Genomic DNA, 21,241 nt, shown 5'->3' on the forward strand with positions numbered 1-21,241 from the left:
ATGATTTCAAATAAGCAATTAGTTTTCAGATAGCTTCATTAGATTTTGAGTTATTAATAGATTTATCATTTTAACTAGGTCCTCCTTACGGGCCGTTACCATAAAATTGTCAGAATATATCAGAAATATCTATAGAATTGCATTGACCAAGACATGTTTTGTGCGGTGATGCTATTTTAAGCCTGATTTAATGATAATACATCGGTAAAAAAAAATTTGCAATCAAGTTGCACAAAACGGGAGGCTCTATCTTTTTGAGACTAATTAATTAAAATTATTGTATGAGCTATAAAGCAACAAAAATAGCATCACCGCACAAAACATCACTTGGTGATTTCAATTCTATAAATATGACTGATATATTCTGAAGAATTTTACGGTAACGGCCTGTAAGCAGGACCTAATTAAAATGACAAATTTATTGATAACTCAGGATCTACTAAAGCTACCTGAAAACTAATTGCATATTTGAAATCACCACTCAGAAATACATCAGTATACTAAATTTTAGCACGATAAATGAAAAATAAAAAACATGAAGTTAAAGACCAGTCTTCCCCCTTAATAATGTTTGGAATAAAAAGGTGTTCAGCGTTTTGATCAATTTGCTTTTTAATTAACAAAGCTACAAGCATAAATCAATTAAGAAACTTGGGCATCACCGAAAATTACTAAATCTTTGTACTTCAAAAAGATGCAACATGCATGCCACATTTTACAGTATCCTGAAGAAAATGTGCTCTATGAAAGCACCTTAAATTTACGCTTTAATGATACTTTTTTCAGAACGTTGTAAGAATGCTATGCACGCATACCTTTGTAAAGTGAGGCAGTTTAGTGGTATTGCATTATACGTAACGAGTTTTTAATTTTCATTTAATTATGCTCTTATTTTTGTTATTTAAAAGTTAATTATTTGTAAATAATTAACTACCTTTATATTCCCTAGGCTATTAATTTTCCTACGTTTGGCCTTATGATATCAGCCTTTTGCTGTGGGTGCATAGTTCTGGTGGGAACAATTTGGCCTGCACTTTCTGTAGCACTTTGTAGTTTTATACTTCCACTTGTTTCCAGAATTTCCATTTCACTATTTTTATTTTTTTATTTACTTATATCATTGTCTCCTGATGTTCCAGAATCTCACTTTATTTCTTTCACACCACATGTGCAATTTTTTTGTTAAGAATTTAAACTTGCAAAGGCTCTGAACTAGTGATGTGCTTTGTAGCACACTGTGATAGAATTCAGGCTCACTGTACTAATTTTGTAATTTTTTTTTATGTTTTGAACTGCAGTTCTTGACTTTGGGTCATGCATAAGGCATGTGGAATTCCATCTTCCTAATTTGTTTTTTATCAATGTCAGATTACATCATGTTTTATGTGTTTTACATCAGATGTGCATTGTTTTTGTTTAGAATTCAAGCTTACCTATAGTCTGATCTATAGTCATTGACAGGTTAAGAACCCAGTACAAGCCCCCCCCCCCCCCTTCCCTAAAGCTGTCTAGTCTTATCACCTCAGCACAGCAATTGCTGGAGATGGTTCAAGGAGGGACTCACCTCCTCTCCAGCATTTGCTCAAGTGGTGTAGAGCTTTGCGGGGCAGCTTGTCCTGGGTTCTCGACCTGTCCCTGACTATAGTGCCGTGCCTGCAGTGCACCCTGTGATAGAACTCCAGCCCACTGCCACTTTCTTTGTCTTTTGTTTACTTGTTTTACTTGTTGGATGTGTTCCTAATTTTCATCTTCACAGTTCGCTTTTGCTTTTTTTTATTTTCTTATATCAGTGTCTCTTAATGCCCCAGAATAAGTCATGTTTTATGTTTTTTCACCCCATATGTGCAGTGTTTTTTGTTAAGAATTTAAACTTGCAAAGGGTCTGAACTAGTGCTGTGCTTTGTAGCACACTGTGATAGAATTCAGGCTCACTGTACTATTTTTGTAATTTTTTTTTATGTTTTGAACTGCAGTTCTTGACTTTGCGTCATGCATAAGGCATGTGGAATTCCATCTTCCTAATTTGTTTTTTATCAATGTCAGATTACATCATGTTTTATGTGTTTTACATCAGATGTGCATTGTTTTTGTTTAGAATTCAAGCTTACCTATAGTCTGATCTATAGTCATTGACAGGTTAAGAACCCAGTACAAGCCCCCCCCCCCCGCCCCCTTCCCTAAAGCTGTCTAGTCTTATCACCTCAGCACAGCAATTGCTGGAGATGGTTCGAGGAGGGACTCACCTCCTCTCCAGCATTTGCTCAAGTGGTGTAGAGCTTTGCGGGGCAGCTTGTCCTGGGTTCTCAACCTGTCCCTGACTATAGTGCCGTGCCTGCAGTGCACCCTGTGATAGAACTCCAGCCCACTGCCACTTTCTTTGTCTTTTGTTTACTTGTTTTACTTGTTGGATGTGTTCGTAATTTTCATCTTCACAGTTAGCTTTTGCTTTTTTTTATTTTCTTATATCAGTGTCTCTTAATGCCCCAGAATAAGTCATATTTTATGTTTTTTCACCCCATATGTGCAGTGTTTTTTGTTTAGATTTCAAACAAACGGGCTGAATTAACTGGTCCATGCTGTGATACAACTGAAGCTCACTGTACTACTTGCATTGTATTTTGTTACATGTTTTTAACAGCAGGTCTCAAATAAAGGTGTGATTGACTTGAGCTGCAAACTGAAAAACCATCGAGGCAACAGCAGTGCATCTTCAAGCGTACAGCTTGTCCTAGGGGACAAAAAGCAAGGGCTCAAATATTTGTCCCTATGGAACAAATGTAATGGATTAACATTTACTCCTTCGGGATTAATATTTAGTCCTGTGGGACTGAATGTGTGGGATTAACATTTAGTCCTAGGGGTCTAAGGGGTGGGTGCATGTGTTAGTCCTAGAGGACTAAATGGAAGGGCACTACTGTTAGTCCCAGGGGTCTAAATGCAAGAGCACAACAGTTAGTCCTAGGGGTCTAAGTGGTGGGTGCATCTGTTAGTCCTAAGGGACTAAATGGAAGGGCGCTACTGTTAGTCCCAGGGGTCTAAATGCAAGAGTGCAACAGTTAGTCCTAGGGGGACCAACTGTGAGGGACTATCCGTACGGGTGCAACAGTTGCTCCCATCCCCGTTAGTCCCCAAGGGGACTAATGGTAGTGTCAGCGCATTTACTCCCCGAAGGGACTAAATCACGCTCCCTTTTTTCTTAGAGTGTAGGTAAGGCTCGAGGTGCGCGATGGTTCCGTCGCAGACGCTCTCCAAGTCATCTATTCGCTTTCTCAAATCGTTTATTTCTCTCCTATAAAGTTCCAAGTCTCGGTCTTGGCGCAGAATGTCGGATACATTGAAGGTTTTATTTCCCAATCGCACGTAGTCCTCTACGAAAGGCGCAATCGCACCTTCCTCGTCCGCCAAGTAGGCTTCGCGGCGTTCCAACTTTACCGGGATCCATTCGTCGTTGTCGTCGTCGACGACCATACTACTTCTCTGCCTCTTAGCGGACAGTGTCTCGAGATAGCGTCGATGTAGCAGGTCCCTCGCCCTAATCAAGTTGTTGTACATCATAGTTTCTCCGACTGACACGGGCGCGTCCACCTTGCGAGCCAGGATCTGAAGGGCGTCGATAATTTTTTGAGGAGACAGCGAAGCGTCGGGGTGTGCCTCGGCAAAGTCCAGAATCTCCTGGACCACGCGCAGCGAATCGTCCCACTCGTTTCGCAGGCGAACGGCCTCGGCGTGCCTCTTGATGTAGTCCAGGAGAGCGTGTTTGTACAAGTTTTCTCTGTTTACGGGACACGTCATTTTTTTTCCTCTCTATCAACAGACCTCGAATATGGCCCGGATGTCGTAGCGTAACTTCTTGCTGCCTCGAACGCTGTCGGAGGAGTCGACGGCGTACTGCCGCTGTCCCAGCCGACTTCCTCGAACAAAGTTCATTTCCAAGTCGGACAGGTTCAGGGCCGGAGGCAGCGTCGCGTGATCCGGATAGAAATCGCCGACTCCTTCACCGCTCCTCCTCCTGAGAAACTTCCAATAGGTCTTGTTGTAAATGGACGCGTCGCCGCTGTCGTAGACGGCGTACGCGTTGAGTCTGCCGTCCGCCACGCATCTCACCTCGTGGCGCACGACTGTGTTTACGTCCACGTCTCGAATGTCCGTCGAGTACGAGGCGTCTCCGTTGGTCAGGTAGAGGCTGTAGTCTCTAAAATTGCCCACGACGTTCTTGCCGTACTGCATGCACTTGCGCAGGTTCTCGTCCTTTTCCAGCTCGGACGCAAAGCCTAGGATGCTACCAGAGATGTACGCGTTGCCCAGAAACCACCAGCTAGGCACCGCCCCTTTTGACGTGAGAACGGGGAGCGGAGTGGTGAACGTGTTTCTGTCCGAGTACGAGAGGCCTCGCTTCACTTCGTTCAGGGTGTTTATCACGCTCCAGACAGAAAAGATGCCGTTCAAAAGGCAAAACGCGGCTCCGTGCTGTCCGCGCTTGGATATTGGCCCGCCGGCGATCCGGCCAAAGACTTGGGCGTTCATGGTCCTGTAGCCAATCTCAAACACGTACGCCATGTTATGTTCGTGCGTGCCGACTATAACGGGAACCGGCTCGTCTCTCTCCGTGCGCCTCACCATCGTTTCGCGCGTGGTTCGCGGAACGAGGTTGCTATGATCCATCGAAAGGCGGTAGAGAGCAATCTTGCTCAGGCCGTCGAGCCAGGCCGAAGGCCCCAGGTACTTGACCAACGGACTGGCGGCCGTTCTATCGTCGCTCTGTCTAACAAACTTGCGGTATATGCCGCCGCCGATGGCACCGGCGTACCTGTTTTGTGCCATTGAACGACGCATGACGCAGTGCGGATACACGAAGCGCAAGTCGTCTCGAATGGCGGTCTGAATAAAGTTTGCCAACGGACTCGGCGACGTCGCTATGGTTAGTTTGCCGGCGGCCACGGCAGCGAGTACGTTGTACAGCTCGTCGAGGCTATAGTAGACCGTTTTTAAGAGCGGCTTGTGTTTGTCGTCGGGCCCCACTATCGTAGTAAACAGGGGCTTTACCGACCCCACGTACACGTTGCCGTCGGGAGTCTTTTGAAACTGAGAGGAACCGGATAGGTGTTCCACTTCCGAATTTGCCACTTGGGTGAAAGCGTCGGTCACCATGGTTGTCCAGTAGTGGGTCAATTTGACGGACAGATCGTCGTTCTGTATGCCCGACGGTTGATCCGGAGCCCCGACAAAGTCCTCGTTCAGACATTTGCGTATAATTTGCGCGACGACGTTGTATGACAGCATTTTTATTAAATAAAATGGAGACGTTACCCACTTTTTCGGCCTTCCTACACAACCTGGCCAACGTGTACTGGGCCGGCTGCTCGCCCTCCAATTCGCTCAGGATCCCCAAAGACTGGTTAACGGCTTTCTCGTCGACGCCAACCAACTACGTTTTGGCACTGGGCGAGCCGTCGACCACCGTCCAATCGCGAGACGTAGGCACGACCGGTGTGCTTCCCAAGTCAGACTTTCTCAAGGCCGAGGAAAATCGTGCCGGTGGAAATGCGAATAACCTGTCGATAGTGGTGGTGGACGGCGTTCAGTACGACGCCAGGGAAAAGCATTACGTGAGACTCCAGCGAGTTTACGGCGAACTGAGCGAGAGCGCACCGACCCTGCCGCCTGGAAAAGGCTTCTCCGTCCTGATGGACCCGAGCACCAACCTGCCCGTGCTCTCGACGCTCAACACGGTGGACCGGATGCTCTGGGCCCTGATCGTGCGCAACGCCGCGAGCTACCACCACTACAACGCACCCGACATGTGGGGCGGACTGCCCGCCGAATACTACGACAGCGATACAAAGAGACTCGCGTACGCCAACATGATCAACCAGACCTTTGGCACAATCACCAATGTGCAGGAGCTCTTTGTGATTAACGAAAGTCTCGGAGACTGTCTCTTGGGCTGCAACTTTGCCAAACTCTTTGACAGACACTTTTGCAGCGGTGATCCCAGCTTACCGTCGTCCTACGGAGGAGTAAAGACCTGGGTCGTCGCGGCATTCATGTACCTCTACTCTCCTTCGGTCACGCAGGCAGTGGTAAACGAACGGACCAGCCTCTGTAGACACGTGGAGAGGACTTTTGCGCTCGGAAGACCAAAGTCGGACATGTACGGCATAGTCGGACATGTACGGCATCGTGCTTGGCCCTGGACAACTTTAGACGCAACTATGCGGCCGCCCTGGGCAACGGCGGAGTGTTGGCTTCGCGGTTCGGAACGCCGTGTGTAGACTACCTCTACGCCTTCCAGACGATCGTTTACAAACTGCTCTATAACGAGACGACCAAGAAGAGGACAAACGTCCAACTCTGGTGGTCTCACCATTACGACGTCGAAGTCGGGGGCAGCAAGTTACCTAGCGGTAGCGTGGACGAGATTTACGCGCAGTGCATCGGAAACCGCAAGTTTACCCTCGTCGATTCGGCGGTCCCCGAACCCGCCAAGTTAAAGGAACTCAACGAGCATTTTACGAAGGAAGTGAACGAGCACTTGAAGAAGGTCATGCTCAAGGTGCTTCTCCCGGCCTTCTCCAAGTGGTTCGCGAGCGACTTTTTCCACTAGGAGCAACGCGTCGTCAAGAACATTCACCAATTTATCGCCAGCATGTCTCCCGACGCGGACCTGTTGTACAACGACTCTAACTTCCAGACACAGTTCCCGGGTCGGAGCAACAACTACGCCCACTTGAACGCAATGGTTCAGCAACAACAAGTCGCCGCAGCCGTAGTACAACCGCAACAACAGCCACCACCGCCGCCTCCGCTCCCGGGAGGCGTCGGTGTACAGCCGCAGATGGTAAGGGAGTTTGATCCGGCTCGCTGGCTACAAAACGACAGACTCGTCACCGACTACATAAAAGACTACAACAAGGAAAACATTTCCGAGACCCTGGGTTTTTACCTGATGGACAAGAACACGATGAAGATGGTGCCCAATGCCAAAGACGTTCTCTACAAGGACAACGTCATTAACGTGGCCGAGTTGGCCTCTATAATTAAACAGGAAGCGACTGCCAAATACAAAATTTTATTTCCCTTCGACAAGAGATTGACAGTATTCCCCTACGAGGTCTTCTTTGGCGAGCAGGACGTCCGGCGCATCGACGACGACATTTCAGCGGTGGCTCTGAGTCCGATCGAGACGTGCGCGGTCTTGCACGCAAATACCTGCAAGTCGGTGTCGGAGAACATTGTCACAACGTATCGTTGAACATTAAACTTCGTAGTTTCGTGAAATTTTGATAGTCATCTTCTTTTATAGTCTTTCTCTTTGATCCGCTAGAAAAGATGTAGATACTTCGCAGGATTCGCTTGATGTGGTGTTCGCAGGCCTATTGTAGTACGTCCAGCGCTCGGGCCTGTATGCGTACTACGTCGTTGGGCTGGTTTTTATTGTCCATGCATTCTCGCACGAGGCGATCAAAGGGTAACCTACGCATGGCAAAGTCTCGGTTTTCCACCGGTTTCTTCTTGACACCGCCTTTCTTTTTCGACCCTCCATTCTTTTTCGACCTTCCATTCTTTTTTTTCACGCGTCCTTCTTCGGATTCTGTCTCTACGCTATCGCTTACGGACCCGATTCATGAATCGCTGTTTCTGTAAATCTGTGTGTCTTCTTCGGATTCTGTCTCTACGCTATCGCTTACGGACTCGATTCTTAAATTGATGTTTCTGTCACTCTCTGCGTCTTCGTCGGCCACTGTCTCTTCGTGATTGATTACGGAGTCGAGTATTGAATTGACGTTTTTGTCCCTCTCTGCGTCTTCGTCGCCTCCTGTCTCTTCGAGATTGATTACGGACTCGAGTATTGAATTGACGTTTCTGTCACTCTCTGCGTCTTCGACGGCTCCTGCCTCTACGCGATCGAGTATGGACTCGAGTATTGACTTGACCTCTCTGTCAATCTCCATGTCTTCTCCGTTGAGTCCGAGTCCAGCGGCTCCTTCGATAGCGTCCATCTAAATTTTTATTTATACCTGTGGTGAGTATTAGCGTCTCCTGTTGCTGTTTGCGTTATTTGCAGAAGAGATTTGTATCATCTGCGCTACCTTACAACTCATGTCCAAAACGTTTCCTATGACATTCAAGCCCAAGATGGTTTTATCTGCGGTGGTTTCTATCACTTTGCTTCGGTTCTTGAGCGCAAATGTTGCCGAACCGACCGACGCTATTCCCGATGAAACGACGCCGACGAGCGAAGGGAGCATGCTGTACTGGGGGAGGACGTCTCGAGTTGCACCTGCTTGGCGGGTAGCTGCCATCTCTTTTTATATATATTTAAAGCTGTCTACCGCCGAGATTGTTTTGTTGATGTTTGCTAGCGTCGCTATTGATCTTCCACAATTGCCAGCTCGAGGACAGGATGCAACCGGCGTTCCCCAACATGCTCACCGAACAGGCCGTCTTGTTCAGCTTGGTGCTCATGTTACTCTTTTCCCTTTGCTTGTAAATCATTGCACCCATTGTACCGGCTGCCAGCGCGGCGGATGCTATGGCTATGATGGAGGGTTGTTTGGATGGAACGACTACTCCGTTTTGGGTGGCCATGATTCTCCTTTTTTTTATTATACGAACAGAACAAAAACTAGAAAAATGTTTGTAGTGAACAGGGCACTGCTCGATGCGTCCTCCGATTTCGAGGACGACCGCGACGACGTGGAGAAGACGCCGACTATGTCGCACGATTGTAATAAACGGTCAAAGCGTTCGCCGGAGCCGGAGTGCAGTAAACGCGCCAGATTCGACACGCACCAAGAAGCGCACGCTCGAGATGAAAGGGGCGAATCCGACTCCGTATACGGGTTTACAATCGAAGACATCGGTCCGGAGTACGAATACAAAGATTCGACGCCGACTGCAGTCTGCGATCGCGCGAAGGAAGAGCTCTACGAAGGCCTTACCATAATTTCATCGAAACTCTAAAGAACGAGTACGAAAAGAAACGGATGGACGAACAGGTCCAACGAGAGGGTGTCAAGAAATCCTACGCGAGAATGTTTACTGCGCCCGACTTTAGCAATTTGATACTTAGCGACGACGCGTTCGACGCGCTTAGTAGCGAAGACGAATACGGAGAAGACGAAGACAGTGAGTATCCCAAACAACCGGACTTTGGCGACGATATTATACGCGCGTCCTTCAGGACGAACCAGAAAGCCGACGCATCTTCGTCGGCCAACCGGAGCAGCAGCCGTCGTCGTGCGCTCTGCACAAACAACTCGAGGACTATCTGCGAATGCTCAATCATTGGTTTTCGTACGTCGTGCCGGACGACACCGTGGCTCAGGTCTTGGACATGAAGAACGTTACGGACCGTTTGGAAACTATATGCCTCCTCTTTCAACTCGTCGTAAACCTCTTGGTGTATACCACAGCCGACTCGATTCACGCAAACTACACCTACAGGTCAAAGGTCCTCTGGCGCAACTCGGGTATCATTGCAAAGTTTTTGAAAGTCGAGTTGGAAGACTACACCAACACTCTCATCGTGTTCAACGCAATCGTGAAAAAGACCATCGTCGAGTTGGACTACTCAATCTACTCCGAGGCGGCCAACAAGTACATAGAGAAGTTGCAATCGCCCGACGTGTCCAAGATTAGGGTGTGCATGGACCCGTTTAGCATAATGCGAGAGACCTGCCTCGACTCGCTCTTCAAGTCACTGATCAACCTCATTACAAACACCATGCTCTACGACGACTATGTGCGGAGAGAGCTCGTGTCGCCGATACGTTTCGGCGGGTACGAGTCGGTGGCCAAAAAATCGCGCAACGCCAACCTGGTCAACGGAAAGTTGGGAGAGCGACTGTCTTCCATCTTTTCGGACTCGCGGAGCACAGACTTTGGCGCCGTCTACGGCACCGTCGAAGAGCTACGTAACGACCGGAGGAGGCTCTACTCGGACAGTAACGTGTTGGACAATTCGCTGAGGGCCAACGTGGAGCTAAACAGCACCATACAACGCGTCCTGTCGCGCAACGGCAGCTTCGTCCATCTCTTTTCGCACACCGACTCGAACCAGACCGTGGTCAACCGGATCACGACCATGCACATGTTGAGGGTGGCCGTCTCGTACACTCGCTGTGTCTCCATCGTGCTCTCTACGCCCCTGTTTACCGAGAGGACCTTTCTGCGCGGAGACGTTGCCGTCTCGGCCGTGAATCGCGGCGACTACGTAAACGACACCGTCATGGTGGACAACCTGTCGACTGTGCACGCTTACGCCACTTCGATGCGAAACACAGAGACGATAGATCACAAATTGTACCCCGAGATGGTTAGCGTCGTCTTCGCCAAGCCGATTCGCCTGTCCATGCGCTACTCGGAAATCACCCGAATACTAAGGTATTTGGAGCGAGTCAGCGGCGAGGTGGACGCCTACCATATCGTGCACTGTGAGGTGACTTCGTACGACATTCAGCAGCGGGCGTCGTCGCCACGCACGGACGAAAACGGCGTCAGCCTCACGTCGATAAAGATGACGGTAGACGAGCTCGGTCAGTGCGTCGAACAGCACATACGAAACGTGCCAACACTCTTCCTACCCAACAGCCTGAACGAATCGAACGACCTCGCGCTGTTGCAGAGGGGCGTCGATAACCTCATCATTTGCCAGATTCAGCCGCGCATAGACGAGTTTTCAAAGTATATAGCCCTGTACATGGCAAAGACTCCGAAGGACATACCGTTTTTGAGAAAAACGGCCTTCAATATGCTTTCGGCGATCGTCTTCGGCTACATTAACCAGGCTAGCAACGCGATCCAGAGAACGCGACGGACGGAACAGATCATGTGGTGGAGTGATCAGACGACGCTCCTGTCCAACATGATCACCTTCCTCAAGGAACAGCTCCGCGAGTATGAGCGGGTTACCACAATGGAAGACGAAGCGCCCGACGAAACGTCTGACGAGAAAAAGGGACGACGGGATAGGGTAGAAGAGACTGCATCTTTAATGTGTTGAGTAAAAATTGTAACCTAAACCGTACTATATCTTTCGGCGTATTTTTTCGGATCGCGGACGATTAGAGTGCCGCAGTAGGCGGTGACGCCTATAAACAGTGCGCTCACGACTCCCACGCCCGTGTACCAACCAAAGTCGATCAGATCGGGAGACTCATCGTCGTCGCTTTCGGGGTTGCCGTTCGAGTCGTTATCGGTTATGTCTGCTTCACTCTCGGCTTTCTGCACATCTCTCTGCGGATCGGTATCGTGTATGCTATCGTCGCAAATGTGCGTGACGATGAATGTCTCGACGCTCATGCCGAGTTGATTGGTGGCCGCGGAACCGCCGCAGCCGCTGTGTACGTAGTTGTCCTCGGTCACCGTATAAGCTTTGCCGTCGTACATGAACATGTAGACGGAGGCGCGATCGTTGCACTTGGAGCCGTCGAGCGACGATTCCCACATGGTACGGTTGAAGGGCTCGTCGGGTAAGGGGTAGTTGTGGATGGTCTTGGCGTCTTGAAAGTGGAACGCGTAACCGTAATTTTCGTAGGGATTCAAACTATCGATGTACTGAGACAGGTTGGTTTCTTGCCCGTCGACCATTATGGCCTTGCTGTGAACAAGATTTTTAAAGGATACCCCTACTCGATAGTAGTTTTCGTCCGCCGAAAACACGAGACGCCCGTGAGACGGGTCGGTGATGGCCATCTTGAGACGCCACATGTCGTTAGTCAGGTCCGTGACCCCCCAACATGTACCGTCCTCTGCGGCGAAAATGAAACGCTTCGTGTCCCAGTTGTACGAGGGAATAATCAGGCTGTCGTTGAAGAAATTTAAGATGACTGGTCTGCCGCGAATGCCCGCCAGTTCCCTCTGCAACATGGCCTCGCTCATGAGCGTGTGCGTTCTGTGTAGACCGGAAACCTGAGAGTGCGCAATCGCAGAGGCGTCTTGAATTCTGAGAGTCCGGAGAACGTCCATAAAATACTTGTAGTCGCGATCGAAGCTATAGCCGCTTTGAGCGACCGTCTGCTTGGCCTCTGAGAGCGCTTCCTGAATGTCCGTGTCGATGTCGCGCGAGCGACATTGGTGCCCGAGCCAACCGCCGTACATTATTGCAGAGTCGTTGTATCTGCTCGAGCGATCCCTCATCACGGATACTTCGTTCGATGTAAAGAACCGATTGTAAGATTCGTACCACTGTGAGTAGGGCAAACTGCCCCCGTATCCCGGCGTGGAAGGGTACATGAAATACGACGCATTCTTCAAATGCTGAAAACCCACGGCGTGGGCCAACTCGTGTAACACCGTGTGTAATATGGTGTCCGCCGAGGCATTTACGACCTTTAGCGTGTTTATGTGGATCAGCTTGTCGTACACGGCGTGTGCCAGAGCGTCTCGGCTCCCGTACAGAATGCTACTAAAGTCGTATAGGCACTTTCGCAGACCGGGTCGCCCGTCTAGGTAGTTATCCTTGGTCGAGAGGTGCGGTTCGGTGTAGAAGCCGTTTTCGGTCGAGGAAAGGTACTCTCCCAGTTGAAAGGATATCGGAAAGGGCCTTTTGATGTGTAGCTGGTTCCGCCTGTCGGGCAGAGCGTCGAGAGACGAATTGTATTCCATGACTCGAAGATTGGAGCCGCAAAAGATGTGGCCGTTCAAGAGTTCGGCGGCGAGTTTCACCACGGCAGCCAGTTCGCGGTTGGTGAGCGTGCTGATGGCTTCGTCGTTCTTGATCACGTAGGTGTGTATCAACTGCGGGCTCCCGTAGGATGGGTCGTTTACGGAATTGCGTATGTCGGCGCTCAAGTCGTAGCGCGCCAACACTATGGAACTACATAAAGTTACGAGGACGAGAATACGCATCGTTATTATTTTATTTAACAATTACCCCTTGTACTGTTTATAGCATAGAGCACCTCCGCCGCCGAGGCCGAGGAGTCCTACGATTCCGATGAGAGCGGGTAGCCACTCGGCGTATTCGTTGCTCACCGAGAGGCACTCGCGCTTCTCGCCCGATGCGTCATCCACCATCTTTTTCGGCTTTTGACAGTACACTAGGGGCGGTCCGCCGTACAGAGTGTCGTTCTTGTCGCACGTGTACAGTACGGCGTAACTCGTCTTGTTCACTTTGAGTATCTTTGAGCGAACGTTGGCGACCTTGAGCAGACTCTGGCAGTAGGGCAATTTTTTATTGGCGTCTGATTTGGAGGCCACCAACGACGGCGCCACGAGTAGCGCAATCATTAAACCGATACGTACGGTCGTCATTTTTGTATTCAATAACAAAATAATCATGAGCACAGTCCCCGTGGCGCTTCTTTCGACGGTAGCCAGCTTCCTGTTTGGATGTTACCTATTTAGGTCGTGCGTTTCGCGAGATGTCTTGCAAAGGAGGAGCGCCTTGCTGGCGGACAAAACCAAACCGTACAGTAAATTGCCGTCGGGCTACGACGCCGTCACTGGCGCGGAGCGCTACCCTTACCACGAACAGGTGGCCATCAAGCACATGGCCGATACGTACGGTCGGCGAGCGAGCGTAGCGCCCGAGAGACACGATCTTTGGTTCCATTGGTAAATAAAAATGTCCGCTTCGACGAACGATCGGTACGACCGCCGTCAAGACCCGAGCAGGAGCGTTCCGAGGTCTAGCAAGAGCGACGAAAAGCAAAACTCGCTCATGAAAGCCTTCGAGGCCGCAAAGAACAAGAAATCCAAGAAGGGAAGAGACGAAGTGTCTGCGAGCAAGATGGAAAAGGAACGCTACTACGCCCGCATGAAGTTGCTCTTTTGGATCTTTTGCATCCTGGGTTATACCGGTTGGGTCGCCGGAGTAATGCACGGCCTCACCGACGGCAACTACATGTTTCGAGGCGTACTCGGTACCATACTTTGCATCGGAGGTCTTTTCTTTATGTTGATTGCACCGATATCCTCGGCGGTCATGAAACCAGAGTGTTCAATCCGTCAGTCGGGCCTATTGCAAGCCTCGTCGTGCCTGATAGTCATCATGCTCAGCGTTTTTGGGGTTGCCGTTTATCACATGTACATGCAATCTCTCGTGGCTAAATAAATTTACACTCTTTGAAACTTCTCGTCTTTGTCTTTATTATCGATCAACGTTTGCGGTATCCGTAAATTACCATCGCTCCGAGTGCGCTGCCGGACAGCATGCTACCAATGAGCCAGGACACGCCGTCGCGGCCATTGTCGTCGGGTTCCGCCGGGGGAGGACTGGATTTGTCGTCGACGGGATTCCCGTTGTCGTCGACCTCCACGGATTTGGCAGGCGTCGACTCGGCGCTGTTGGGATCGCTGTTCGTCGCCGGTAGGCGTCGACTCAGCAACAGGTTGCTGGAAGCCAATCGTTGTCCGAACCGTGTCCATGATAGAAGCGTTTTTGAAAAACCTGCTCGGCATCATGGTATTGGCCACGTTCATCGACGTGGCCAGGAGGGTCGGACATTGCTTCGACCATAGGTCGAGCAATTCCTCGGTCAGCACCTCGTCCTCCCTCGTACTGAAATAAATGAAGAGACCGAGGACGAATGGCCACAGAGTGGTCGCATCGAAATATTTCTTCACAAATGCTTCGACGGTCGCCTCGTCTTCGAAATTGCACAGGTGCATAACGAAGACGCGGCGACTAGACTTTTGAGAAATTTTGGTCACTACTTTGGTATATTCGGTCACGCAGGAGAAACCGAGAAAGGTTTTCAAAGCCTTAATGTTTTTCGGAGTTTTAAGAGTATCATAATTATCCAGGCGGCCGTAATTCAGGTCCTCCTGCGACGCCATGTTATGACGTATTAGTACGGATGAACATGTGGCGGCAGCGTTACAATTGAATGGTCGCAGGAGGTCCGATATTAAATTATAAAAGGCCGCCAGGATAGATTCGTTTTTAGACTCGACAACGAGGCGACAATCCCACACCCGCCGTTTTTCAATAATAACATACAATACATAAAAAAATAAAGATGTCATCAATTCCGATGTCTCCCGAGCGACAGACTCGTACTCCGTGGAATAAAAAAGTCCTCTAGAGAATTCTGCAACATCAAAGTCCCCAATTGATAGGCCGACCCCGGAGATGTAAACCCATGGATCGGTCAAAATGCTCGGATACTCTATGAGTTGCGCCAATTTAGATTTTTTTCTATCCGTCATTTTCCGACTTTCAATATTTGCAATTACATTCACGCATTGATTAAATTCCGACGAATAAAAAAACCCAGATTTATACACCAATGTTTTAATGGATTCGCAAATGTAATTTACCATGAGGGCCCTATGCTTTTCAATATTAATACTTAAGCCAATAAACTCGGCGAGTTCTCGGCGCATCGTCAACGACGTTAGCGCTGGTAAGATGAAATATTGCAGGAGAATTACCTTATTAGTTTTATCTCTGCTATCGTGACTGAACGTGTAGCTATAAGGATAAAATACTTTACCCTTGTAGCCGTTAAACATATTTAAAACAACGTGGGCGCGATTGCATTCATACCCTTGATAGTGAGTGAGCAAAAGAGGTTGCACCACGTGTTTAGGTTTTTCACGTGCGCCACGATAAAATACCCCATTTTCGCTGGAGTCTCCGTCCACCGGCAGCCAAACGGAATAGGGGGCCGACGCTACAGAATCCTCGAGAAACTTTAACAATTCCTTCGTTACATGTCTCTCGCTCATCATGCGGGCCACCTCTTCGTTAAGGTAATCGATGAATAAATGCCTTAAAGAATCAACGGGAGAATTGTCCAGATTAGCTATGGACCACATGGCGAAATGAATTAATAAAATGATAAGAGGAGATGGTTTCACCGGTACCGTTAGGAGGTCGTAGTCTTGCGGCATCTCCTTCCACGTCCTCGGAACGACGCCGGGAATGAATTTCACTTTGTCCTTGGTCATTTTCTTTCGCTTCAAACTTTCAAATACTTTCATACTGGTCGAGGCTGGTATGGTCGAATGATTGAAGGTTGCTTTCACCGGCGTCTTCAGATGATGGCCCGGAGCTTCTAGTCGTGCCGTCGGCATTGGAAATCGCCTGGACTCCATGTCTGCCAGTAGTAGTAGTCCTGTCGTTGCTGCGAGGGAGAGGGTAGGCTAGTAGTCGGTGGTAGTGTGTCACCCGTTTTATACCTCACTAAGACCCCCCTCTCACAGCCCATGTGACTCTCTGGCGGCGAGCTATTAGTAGCATTGACGTCAAAAACCACTCGAATAACAACCAACCTTGCATATTTCCATATCTAGTTACCGCTCGACATCTGACCTTGGCGATGAGACTCGCGTGAATGTAAGATCAGTTCCACGAACACTCGACAGTTATCAGTGACCAGACTTTGAAGATAAATTAATTTTCTAGAAAACATTTTGAGACGAAACTTACAGTGTCTGTCCTGTGCTGGCTTGCTGATACGACTACCACGAAAATGTTCTCATTTATATAATCCCTTCTATGAGTCACTTTGTTTAAGCTTAAATTGAAACTACTTCATATTCATTGTCTTGTCAACTTTTTAACTTTCCCTGGTCATTACCACCACCCTTAGTAACACTATGGTTCAACACTCTTCATTCTAAAAGTCAAAAATATTAAAGGGGTGTTTTTGTTTCTACCTAAATTTTTGTCTTCAAAGTTAGCGTCCCCACGCAACACGAAGGTTAAAACACTCTTAGTCACCAAATATTAAAGGGGTGTTTTTGTTTCTACCTAAATTTTTGTCTTCAAAGTTAGCGTCCCCACGCAACACGAAGGTTAAAACACTCTTGGTCATAAAATATTAAAGGGGTGTTTTGTTTCTACCTAAATTTTTGTCTTCGAAGTTACCGTCCCCACGCAACACGAAGGTTCAACACTCTTAGTCACAAAGGGCAAGATGCCTTAGACTTTCCACGTTCCTCTCCCCCCCCCCCACCCCCATACAACTATCAGCCTGTAGCAACAGCGCTCTTAGTCAGAAAGGGCAAGATACCTTAAACTGTCCACGTTCCTCCTTACCCTCACCCACACCCCCACACCCCCCCCCCTCCCCCTCCCCCCCTCTCCCCCACCCATACAACTATCAGCCTGTAGCAAACAGCGCTCTTAGTCAGAAAGGGCAAGATACCTCAGACTGTCCACGCCCCCCCCCCCCTCCCCTCCCCCCTCCCCCCATACAGCTATCAGCCTGTAGCAACAGCGCTCTTAGTAACAAAGGTCAAAATCCATACAAGATTGTTGCTTTGCTCCTCCCCCTCCACTTAAAATTGTTATCATCTAAAGCCGAAATATGCGTATATCTTTTGTGTACTTACTGACGTCAGCTATATGGATTGCAACGCCCCCTTTAGTGTATATATATATATATATATATTGCGAGTAGTGTTACACATCACGACACGACGACTAGTACTAGTACCGACGAAGATGCAGGACGTAATTGCAAGGTTCCGAACTTTCGAGGGTTGCCAAATGCGATACCCGACACCTAGGTGTATGGCATTTGCCGGCTTCCGTCGCCTCCTCGGGGTAAATTTCTGCCAAGATTGCAACCTCGTTGTGACAGACGAATACCTGAGACTCTCAAACTCCAACGCCTCGGCATTGGGAATGTGGGTGCATCCACATAAACTCCACGCCGCCGCATCTCCAGACTGCAAATTTATCAAGACATATCGGGACCCACGGCTGTTTGTGGATTTCGACCCAGTAGTCTACGAGTCACCAGTTCACCCCACCATGTGCAACGTTATGGACAGAATGACGTCATTTGGAAGGCATTCCAAGTACTACAAAGAGTTTGCAAACGCCGGATTCTTTATGAGAGAATGCGAGACAGCCGAAGGAGACGTCACCTGCTTTTATTGCTGAATGCAGGCGTGGATGGGAAACTTCAACGAAGAAGAAGACCCCTGGGTGCTTCACGCTCGGCACTCGCCGCACTGCTTCGTCCTCCGAATGCTCAAGAGCGAGGAGTTCATCCGAAAGACTGTGACGGACTATAGATTAAGTGAACGATTCTGGGCACTGGCGCTCCCCGAGGTGAAGAGTCTCTTGATGGAGCGAACGACTCGTTCCAAGACACTGGACTATCTCAGAATGTATTGTGACCTGTCGCGGCCGGACAACGTGAGGGACTTTGTGGCTGCAATTTCGGACAAGGGATACTACGACTTCCGAGTGCCCGCCAGACTGTTGAATCCTGTGGTGATCGCTCCGCCGTGCGTCCCTCTGGTTGACGGAAGAGAAGACGTCGACGCTCCCGACGAATAATAACAATAAATCGCAATCAAACAAAATATGGTCCAAGTTTCTTTTCCAATCTGGTCCAGACTAGAAGTGGTCTGTCGACCCTTTTAAAGAGTTCTTCGATAGAGTGGGGATGCGAGAGAACGAAATGTAGAAATTTACGTTCTTCTGGATCGGCGTACACGTAGGGGTTGGTGCGAAGGGACTCGAGTTTGTTTTTTACGCGGAGTAACCAAGCGACGCCTATATCTTCTCGCCAGCCATCGTGTAGCGTCTTTAACTTTATGATTAGGGAACGAAAGTCAAAGTGGCCGTGCACGGCAACGAAGCGATTAAAGTTGCGAACAGTTGCCTCGTAGTCTGACGAATTGAGGAGATAGTCCCACAAGCGCTGCGCCATCGGCACGGTTCGCACAACTTTTTCGTAAAACGCAGACTTTGCGTACTGTTTCTCGACGTTCAGCATGTAATGGAGGTCGCGGAGCCAGTCTCTGTCGTCGTCGCAGCGTGTCTGTGAACGTCTGGCGGCGGTCTCGTACTCCTCGACCTCGTAGACGCTGGATGCGCCACCGTCGTGTCGCATAATGGCCTCGAGTGGCGAGAGCCTCGTTGCTTCCACAATCAGGACTCGAACGCGATGCGACATGGGCGTTTTCGTAATCAGGGTCTCGATATGACAGGCGTTGTCGCGCAAAATGCACAGGGCCGTGTAAACGCGCATCGTAAAGTTTACCCACTGCGTTCCCTCGTTGCGGAAGTATCTTAGCGCCTCGGGTAGCACGCGGGTCCAGTCGGTCGTGACCAAAGACGCGTAGCGAACAAAGTCTTGTAGACTCCTCTTATCGCCGCGAAGCCAGAACCACACTCTGACTAGGGCTGGGTTCGTCTTTTCGTAGAGGAGATGCGAATAAAGGTAACCCAGCACCCGCTCGCTACCGTGTACATTTTCGGGACGCATCATGCGAAACACTTCCATCGAGGGACTAGTCCCGGTCGGCGGATCATTGTCCTTGAGAAACTCGTACACGTCGATGGGCACGTCCCCGCTCGAAAACTCCTTTCCCGTGGTGGAATAGACGAGTTTCCCGTAAAGTCTAAACACGACGTCCGCGTCGTAGTCGTGCTTCCTCAGGAGCTCGGCTGCCACCAGTTCTCGCCACAAGTGCTTGCCCACCCAGGTGTTTGCGGCGCGCGCAATCGCACGCAGCACAACCTCGGAGGCCTCGTTCCCGGCCGATACTCTGCCTTCGCGCCTCTCCAGAAAACCAAACACGTCCGCGTGCTTGTCCAAGAGCCGCTCGGCTATCGCGTTAGTCTTTTCGATCACGGTGGTCCACAGATCCATGTCGTGAAACACCGACCCGTAATCCAAATTGTCTTTTGAAGAAGAATTTTCTCTAAATACGGAGCTCATTGCGTCTTCTTCCGTTTCGGCGTCGCACACGAGCTCAAACAGTTTCACCGCCGCGTCTCCGTGTGCGAGTTTGGCCGCGAGGCTCGGATGGACGCGCTCGCTCCAGTCTGTTCCCGGGATCCGTTCGCGAGGCATCCGCCTGACTCTCTTGATCAGGCCGGCCCAATCCAGCCTGTAGTTTTCAAACGTGGACACCGCCTCACGGTATCGCTCGAACAGCCCTAACAACCTACGCTCGTCCTTCCGCAACTCGTTTATAAATTCGATCACGGTAGGGTTCAGTTCGCAAACCACGCCCTCGGCCAGCACGGTGGCCATGAGTTTAACGTCGATCCAATCGTTTCGGTAATTGAAGGCCCGAGAATGAGAGGTCATCATGGTGTCGTACTCTTCTTTCGAATAATACTCGCGCATCCGCCGAAAAAACCACTCGCAGACGGTGGACCGCTTCGCGAATGTCTTGGCCGCTTCCACGACCCTGACGAGAAAGTACTCGTCCAGGTCGGGGTGATCGTCCACGTAATTCAAGAGCGGAACGTTGGACCGAGCGTCCTTCAGGGTCTTCTCCATTATTTCGCACACCAGGGCGGCCAGCTCGTGGTTGCCCGCCGCCAACAGAGCGTACTTGCGAAGAATCTCAACGTCTCTCTGAAGTGGCGGCGGGGGGAAGCGCCCAAAGAACACGTTTAGAGCCGTCTGTGTCTTTTCAATCGTGCGAACGCAAGCGACGTGCGCGAGAAGAAACCTCATACTGTCGACCGCGTCTCTGACATTTGCGAACGTTTTGGCAAAGGCACTCGGGTCGCACGACTCGCCCAGTTTGGCTCGAATCTTTGCCAGGGCCTCGGCCGCGTGTAAAACCCTGCCTCTGTAATCGGCGTCCGAGAGCACCACTTGCTTGACGACGCGATAATACAGACTACACAATTCCGGAGGAAACACGCCGAGTATCTCGTTGTACAAGTTCTTTACCGACGACACCGTTTTGAGGAGTTGCACTATCTCGGCCGTGTTGTAACCTCTTTCCGTGGCCAGAGTGGACAGCCACTCTTTGGGCGACCGCGTTCCGCGCGTCGTCTCCAACGCCGCGTCGTATCCAAATACCCCGTGGCGGTCTTCCGTGTAGTCGCTACCAACTCCCGTCAGAAAACCCCAGTGCTCTCCGAACGTAGTCAGGCGGCCCACTTCTTCGATCACGGTCCGCGTCCTATTCAAGCTTTCTCTGATATTGTCTTCCAGTTCTGACAACTGCGATTTATTTAACGCACCGGTACGCACGATTGCGGCCCTGAGGTTCTCGTTGTCGATGGTCGCGTCCAGAGGCACGGGCGATATTCGCTCCTTGGCTCTGCGCATGTGATCGATGGCATCGTCCGTAAATACCTTACGAACGTGTGCCTCGTAAGCCGCCAACGAACACACCAGGGTCTCGGCGTGAGGCACGTACACTTCGGCTAGAGACTCCTTCGACACCGTTCTGCCGTCGCGCATTGCCTCGAATTCGTCGTAGAGGCCGGCCTGCGCGCTAACCGCGTTCAACGTCTTGGCGAATGGCATACAGTCGCGCTGGTAGTAGTAGTTGGTCAGGTGGTTGGGAAAATCTC

The 21,241-nt window shown here is 49.9% G+C and overlaps 1 protein-coding gene across 1 annotated transcript; it reads right to left on the minus strand.

Moving 5' to 3' along the window:
• Nucleotides 1-14,074: 14,074 nt before the first annotated feature.
• Nucleotides 14,075-16,668, minus strand: LOC121833882. The gene is made up of 2 exons (XM_042287592.1): nt 16,382-16,668; nt 14,075-16,076 (listed from the first exon to the last, which is right to left on the minus strand). The coding sequence occupies exon 2, from the start codon at nt 16,045-16,047 to the stop codon at nt 14,161-14,163; it is 1,887 nt and encodes a 628-aa protein (XP_042143526.1). The 5' UTR covers nt 16,048-16,076; nt 16,382-16,668; the 3' UTR covers nt 14,075-14,160.
• Between the last annotated feature and the right edge of the window lie 4,573 nt (nt 16,669-21,241).

This window comes from Ixodes scapularis, unplaced genomic scaffold (genome assembly GCF_016920785.2).
Source record: "Ixodes scapularis isolate PalLabHiFi unplaced genomic scaffold, ASM1692078v2 ptg000005l_1___fragment_1__unscaffolded, whole genome shotgun sequence".
Lineage (NCBI taxonomy): Eukaryota > Metazoa > Arthropoda > Arachnida > Ixodida > Ixodidae > Ixodes > Ixodes scapularis.

Bases quoted from the DNA above. Each gene is read 5' to 3' on its own strand.
- LOC121833882 (XM_042287592.1), bottom strand. From the start codon at position 16,047: ATGGAGTCCAGGCGATTTCCAATGCCGACGGCACGACTAGAAGCTCCG.